Raw genomic sequence first — 7,733 nt, forward strand, 5'->3', positions numbered from 1 at the left:
AAAGTTAATTATTATCAGTATTTAGGATTATTAGTAACTATATAAATATTATTACACAAATTTAAGATTATTAATAACTATATAACAATCAGATTATTTATAAATATTATAATAATTATATAAATTCTTAATATATATTAATTAATAATAAAAATAGCTGATGATAATACTAGATTATTATTATATTATTTAAATAACTTAATAATATAAAATTATAACCGCGCGATTTTTCACATTGCACCCCCGCGATACCTTCCGGAGACTCAAAAGCCCGTTGTCACTATTACAGGGCGTCCATACCTCTCAGCGGCATTCGGCCAGCAAGCAATCCAATCGACCTTCTCACCTCGGCCTCACTGGTTTTTTAACCATTACTTACGAATTGTCCACGTGGCCATTACCACCTTACTCCACGCAATCGACCATACCTCGCATTCGTTCAGCGTTAAGCCAGGGACCGAAACCCAAAACAACACCCAAGCCAACTCTCTTAATCCCTGGAGCCACAAAACTCAAACTTGGTAACGGTTTTGGAGCACATGCCCAAGTTAATATCGAAATTTTATTGGGTATTCTTCCACAGGCTTTCGCAATCTTCGCATGGGAAGATGTATTCTTCCGCGGTGAATATAAAAATTTTGGTATATTAAAATTGTAGAGATCATTGAATCTTCGCGTGAAATCGATCTTAATCTAAATGGTTCCTAACTTCGTGAAGATAACTGTTAGTTCAGTTCTGTCTGGGGGTAAGCTCTTGCCCATATCATCAGTGAAGCCCTAGCTCCCACTGTTTAGGTGCTTCAGGCCTCACTGGATGAGGCTTTGAAGTTTTCTGAAAGTGTCATATTCTGCGGGTTCAATGGTTTTTGGCCGCGGCTGACAGCTCTCCATAGTTGGATCTTGGAGGTATGGAAACCTGTCATCTGTGATGAAATTAATATCTACCATTGTGCTAAGAGTTTCTTTATAGTAGATTTTGAAAACCCTGAAAGCAAGCAATGTATTCTAGATTCCAGCCCTAGTTTCTGGCCCTTGGTTTAGGGAAAACTCATGCCTATTCATGAAGCCATGGAACCCATCATTCGAACACTCAACAATAGTCATAACCTCAGCACTAGTTTGGGTGAGATTGCCAAACCTACCCTTGCATCTCTAGAATTTCTCCTCACTAAAAGCCATTAGAAATGCAATTGGGAAATTTTACTGCAGATGCCCAGAAACAAAAGAATATCACAGACAGATGCCCAGAAACAGAAGAATATCACAGAACCACCTATGCACCCTTCTGTGTGGAAATGGACTTCAGCACCGGATTCCCCGCTGAAATAAAGTAAAGACTATATGTGGAACCAGAAACTCGATTATGAAAGTGTCCTCTTCAGATGTCGATCCTGCTTTGAGACAAACCCTCTACTAAAAAATTGCCCAAAAGCCTCCCAAAAAATTTCTGCTAGAAATAATTACCACAGATCTACATGGTGGGAAGAAGCACAAAAAGAACATTACACCGTTATCAAGGAAGAATACTCTCCAGAAAACTTTGAATCGCAAGAAATCAGGCAAGAAAGAAACTACTCTCAAGACAAGCTGGGGGAAAGCCCCGCCCAACAACAAAAAGTGAACTCGACAACCCCTCAAGCATCAACAATTATGAGGATTCGAATACCACACAAAATAAATCTTCATTTAACAGTAAAGAAGATCTCCCAGACCAAACTTCTTCTCCGACTATCTTCAAAAGAACGAACACAACAGATCGCAAAGCTAAGACACCAATGTCCTAAGAACCAGAAGAGATGAAGGAGATGTAAGATAAAGGAAGTTGGAAGACCATAGAGAAAAAAAAGAAGAAAACTACAGATGATTAAGAACTAAGAAAATTATAGGTCCCGTAGACCAATTTAATCTCAGTGGACGTTAACCGCCATCATCATCATCACAAATCAAGTCTCTTTCTTGCTGGGAATTGGTATTAAATGAAAACTAAAAGAAATCAATACCAGTCCGCTAGGATTCTCCCCCCTCTATTTGATTAGATGAGCAGGCCCTGCCGAGCGAAATTCATGCCAAAAAAATCCGAAATTTCAGTCAATAGCTCGAGTTGGAAAGAAATTGAACACCAATTTAATTTTTCCTTTAGTTTACTCTGAAGTCTACCATGAATGTGCATGTCTCGACCGTTATTGGCTAGATGCCACGAAGGGTTTTTTTTCCACCGCCAGAATTTTCGCGGAGACTCAAGCGTCAACTCAATAAAGAAAAGATTCACCAAAATTCACCGAGAGAACATTAGCTAAAAACCGGCACTCGACACCGCAAGAACATCTTTCAAGAACCGAATTGATGACAAATTCGGCAGAAAGACCAAGCCTGGTGGGTACTGAACTAATGACGCACAGGGCTCAATTGCATTAAAAAAAAAAAAAAAAAAGAGTCTAAAAAGACTTAAATGAAGCTGAGGAAATTCAAATGAAATGAAATGTTGTAGCCACTATTATTGACGTGATGCTGTAAAGTTCTTCTGACATGTGTGTTGGTTTTTTCTTAAATTATTAATGGAGTGCGGAATTGCCAGGAAAGTCAAAAGAGATAGGAATTTGGGTAAAAAGATTTCAAAATTTTTTATAAAGGGAAGTGTTTGAATAGTGTTTTTATTGTGAAAATGGATTCAGCACCATCAAAAATGTGAAGAGTTTAACAACTAAAACTAGGATTTACAAAAATCCTTGCCCGATTTTCTCTAAATATGACCAAAATTTCTATAACTTTCCAAACAACTGCACCGTCCCGTTAGACTAGTCAGTTTTTTTTAATTGAACACGAGCGCCTGCAGGAGAAAAAAAAATCAGAAGCAATAAAAGAAATCCAAGAGTTGCAAAATGAGTAAAATAGGACAGCAACAAAAGAAAATCCAAAAGAGTTATAAAATGTTACGAATATTATTTTATTAATTTTGAAATAACTCCAAATATTTGGGTAAAATTGCTCTGCAGAGGGTATTAAAATCCGCTCGTAACTATGATATAACAGCAACTAAAACAGGTAGGATAAGTTTCTGTAGTCACTTTTTTTTTCACCTGAATAAATCTCACTTGGAGCAACTCTCAGCCATATTAAAATCTCTTATAACTATGATATAAGGCCAAATAAAACAGGTAGTATAAGTTTGTCCCGTCACTCTTTTTTTCATCTGAAGAAACACTTGGAGCAGCTCTTAAGCGTACTGGAATTGGAGCTTCACCTGAAGAAATCACAGGTGGATCAGCTTTCAGGCATATTAAAATATCTTTACAACTATGATACAAGGCCAAATAAAAAAAGTAGTCTAAGTTTTTCTATTCACTCTTAAGAAATCACACTTGGAGCATCTCTCAGGCCAAATGGAATTGGAGTTTGCTTGAAATTGGATCACCTTTCAGGAATATTGGATTGGAACAATTCTTAAAGTGTATATAGACTTATCTGATATTAAACCACAAAACTTATAAAGACCAAACTCCTTTATCTAACCATTAAAATACATCCTCAAGAGTCAAAACTATACTACTACGTGGAGACTTCAGTCATAAAGGAAGTTGCACTGTTACATGACTTTAAAGAATGCACACAATTAAAATAATTGACTGTCATCGGTTAGAAATCACCCGTGTGTCAACAAAGTAGTGGGAAAGCAGTGTTACCCAATTTTTTTCGAATATCTTTAGCTGTTAAGTGATGCTAAATTGCTAATATCCAATTACCTAATAGAGAATCAATCATTTTTAGTAAGGCTTTCTCCACAAAATATAGATTTCTGTGTAGACAATATGTGGCTCTAATCATAGAGGATCGCCCATTAACTGCCAAATGTTTTGATGATGCAATTTCTTGCAACTGCGTTGAAGGTAGAGACAACCATCCAATGAAGTTCGTTTGGAAATTCTAAATTTGAATGCTTAAATTTGAAATTAAATCTCCAGATTTATTCAGTCCAGCAGGGTTAAACATAGAGGGAATAACTCCCAATTTTGTTTTGGGAAAACCTTTGAAGGAAAAGCTGGCATGGACTGAGCAGATGCGCTATGTGTCAAACTGATGAGGAATCAAACCTTCATATGTTCTTCCATTGTGCCTCGTTTCTCTAGATCTGGTATGAACTTTCTCTGTTTTATGGTTTTCCTCACGTTATTTTTCCTTCGGTACAGGTGGCCTTTAAATGGTGGAGCGAGCAGAATCTCTCTTGGAGATCCTTGTTCATCATAACCTGTTGGTTCCTCTGGAAGTGGAGAAATGCTCAAATCTTCCAAGACTCAAAGGAACCTCTCAAGTCATCCCTGCATCGCATTCTGGTTTGCCATGACACGCTCCATCAGGAAAATGTTGAGACAAACAAAGTCTGTAAAAATTTGTCGGATGACTTTTCTTTCCAGGTGCCTGGTGCTTTCTTTGATGGAGCTGAGCAAAACAATATCTGTGGTTGCGGTGTTCATATCATCATGGAGGACAGCTTACAATATTTCCTATCTTGGTATGGAGGGCAGGGCTCAAACAGTATGGCCGAGGCTAGGGCTTTCTTGACATCCAAGATATTTCAGTATATGGCGACTCAAAATATCTGATAGATCATGTTAATGGGGATGGCCTCATTAGCAGTCCTCACCTTCTTGGCTGGCTAAGCAGAATTATGCACTTTCGGAAGTCTTTGAAGCAGTTTTCAATCCAGCATATCCCCCGTTCCAGGAATGTCCAGGCTGACCTCCTCTCCAAGGAAGGCCTTGCGATGGAGCCGAGGTCTTGGTCTTTGAGAGTTCTTCATGATGGATCTTCCTTTTTTATTCAGGATTATAGAATCAAGGGAATGTGATTTCTTTCAATTTTTGGTTTTTGCAGCTCTTCCTGCATCACGGGATTGTGACTTCCTTCAATCTGGTTCATATGACTTGCACTTTAGATTTTGGTTATATCTGTCCATGATGTATAGCCGCACAAACTTTTGAATACTTGTGTATATTTTTGAGATTTTCGTTCTGATCTCTTGGGGATCTTTCAATTCTGTTCTATATGCTTTTATAGCCTCGCAGTTCCCACTGTCATATGAAAATGTACTGTGATCTTTATATTATCTTAATATAAATCTATGATGATTTTTCTGTCTAAAAAATAGAGGGAATAAGCAAATTTGTTTAATAGTCTGATCAACTATTCTCTTCTTACATTTCCATAATTATCTGGATAATTAGGCTGCTGAGATGAAGGCCGCTACCTCTGAGTTCCATGTAAAGAAGATGTAGGAGGTGTTACACTATTGCAAAACAATATGCATATTTAGGCCGATAGGCATTCCTATGCATCAACAATCGTCAACACTTTTACCCTGCTCCGTTAGATCAGGGGAGACACTTTCAACCATTGATTTGAAGTGTGACTGCTTTTTCCAAATATCACTTGAGTTGCCTTCTTTTCACCTTCGATTTCTGCTGTGCGCTGGTGGCATGGCAAGATATTTTTACTGCTATGGCAAGATATTTTTACTGCTTTTTCCTATTCTTTTACCATTATCTCGTCTCCATCCTCGCTGAGATTTAATGAAAAATCTTTAGGGATCCCCATTCCTCTCTCGGCTTTAATGAAATCTTGGTCGGTGGCTGGTTTTACGCAGCTTCTAGTCTGCGCCACCATAATTTATCGAATATGTCATTGATGACGCCTGCGCAAAGGCTCTGGGGAATGCAAAGGCAAGTTTTGAGTTTATACAGAGGATTCTTGCGAGCATCCCGATCCAAAGATTTCCCTGAGCGATGCAGAGTAGAGCAATTTGTATCAGCAGATTTCAGAAAAAATGCAAAGTACATAGGGAAAAAGGATTTCACCCACATCGAGTATTTGCTCTGCAGAGGCAACAGGCATTTTGAGCTCTTGAAGACCGCTACTGTAGGTTATGTCATTGATGGCGCCTGCGCAAAGGCTCTCGGGAATGCAAAGGCAGGTTTTGAGTTTATACAGAGGATTCTTGCGAGCAGCCCGATCCAAAGATTTCCCCAAGCAATGCAGAGTAGAGCAAATTGTATCGGCAGAGTTCAGAAAAAATGCAAAGTACGTAGGTAAAAAGGATTTCACCCACATCAAGTATTTGCTCTGTAGAGGCAACAAGCATTTTGAGCTCTTGAAGACCGCTACTGTAGGTTTACGGGTTGTTGAGGTCAGATGATTTTTGTTTTATATTTTCTCGGTGATTGCATTTGATTTGCTATAAACTGCAGCTGGTCTAGGGTTTTCAGGGTTTTGAATTTGGGGTTCCTCAGAGAAAGTTGTATTGGTATGGTGGGTACCGAGAGGCAGATCAAGGTTCTCGTTAAAATCCGATTCTGAATGAAGGACTAACCGTAACCTCAGGTCTTTATGTATGCCTATATATCCTAAAGTACCTGGCCCTGTTATGCAAAAACTCTGATCAGATTGCCACTGGGGGAAATCTTATTCATCGCTGATACCTCCTCTTGAGCTGCACACCCAGCTGCCAATACGATGTTAAGGAGCAAACATGGTATTGTGTCTGTATTATTACAAGTGTATGAGTACAAAATATGTATATTGTCTTTATTTCTATCATTATGCATCGGTATTTGCGTTTCAGGTCTCATTTCTGGTATAAGAAATATTGCTTTCATATTGTTTTCATAAAGTATAAGAAATATGTATAAGGTATTAATACATATTGTTTTCATCTCTGCCCTTATCATTGATCGGGACTGAAGGCTCTCAGGGAAATGCATAACTATTTTCCAATGTCCAGACATTTCTACTAAGGATCTCTAATTCCATTGTTTTCACCATGGTCCTCTGTCATAGCTATGTCGTACTTGTGAGGTCCTGTACTTAACCAAGGCACAGCTCCAAGAATTACAGCTTGGACTCTGAATATTTCTGATCTTATTCTGTAACAGGCGGTGGATGTATGCAATTTGCAAGATTCACTGTTCTGCACACAAAGATCACAACAGTGTTAACGCATTGAACAACCATGATTTCTTACCTTATTTTGTAACAGGCCCTGGATGTATGCAACTCGGAAGATTCACTGTCTTGCACAGAATGATCACAACAGTAGTTAACGCATTGAATCGCCATGATTTAATTGGTGTGATTGTTAAAGGTTTTACATATTCCGGTATATTTAGCATGGAGGCAATATGCCTGGACTATCTGGTTGATAGTGGGTTGGTTATGAGTTAAGGAAAGGACTTTCTTTCTGGCTGTGATGCTTCGCGATTGCTTTCTCCATATTGCAATAGATTATTCGTGTGTATCATTTAATGCAAGAAAATGTCTCTTGATTTGACTCTGATGTACCCTCCATGTGACACAACAATTGGTGAAATGTCAAATATTCAAATTGGCATGCACACGTACTTTCTTCATCTTTCAATTGCCACTGCTTTACATTCGTTGTATGGGTCAAGAATGATTATTGCTGACACCTGCGGTGGGGTCCTTAATGGAACTGTTGTTAAATAAAAAATTACTTGGTTAATGGAACTGGTGTTAAATAAAAAATTACTGGGTTATGGAACAATATTTTTGGAAGTGACATTTTGGTGAGCCTTCCCTCGATTACAAAGTGAATATACTCAATGAATACAATATTATTGTAGTCAACATACTTTAGTCTTTTAATTGTTATTGGCAGTGAATAGTTAAGGGAAGCTAATTCATCATTGTTATTTGATTAAAAAATCATGTTACTTGAAATTAAA

The 7,733-nt window shown here is 38.1% G+C and overlaps 1 protein-coding gene across 1 annotated transcript; it reads left to right on the forward strand.

The window, feature by feature from the left end:
- The first annotated feature begins 5,549 nt into the window (after window positions 1-5,549).
- Window positions 5,550-7,072, forward strand: LOC149201276 (uncharacterized). The gene has a single exon (XM_089399697.1). The coding sequence runs from the start codon at window positions 5,671-5,673 to the stop codon at window positions 6,082-6,084; it is 414 nt and encodes a 137-aa protein (XP_089255823.1). The 5' UTR covers window positions 5,550-5,670; the 3' UTR covers window positions 6,085-7,072.
- The last annotated feature ends 661 nt before the right edge of the window (window positions 7,073-7,733 follow it).

Source organism: Pinus tabuliformis, chromosome 2_1, assembly GCF_031772625.1.
Source record: "Pinus tabuliformis cultivar Carrire ecotype Pingquan chromosome 2_1, CPIR1, whole genome shotgun sequence".
Classification (NCBI taxonomy): domain Eukaryota; kingdom Viridiplantae; phylum Streptophyta; class Pinopsida; order Pinales; family Pinaceae; genus Pinus; species Pinus tabuliformis.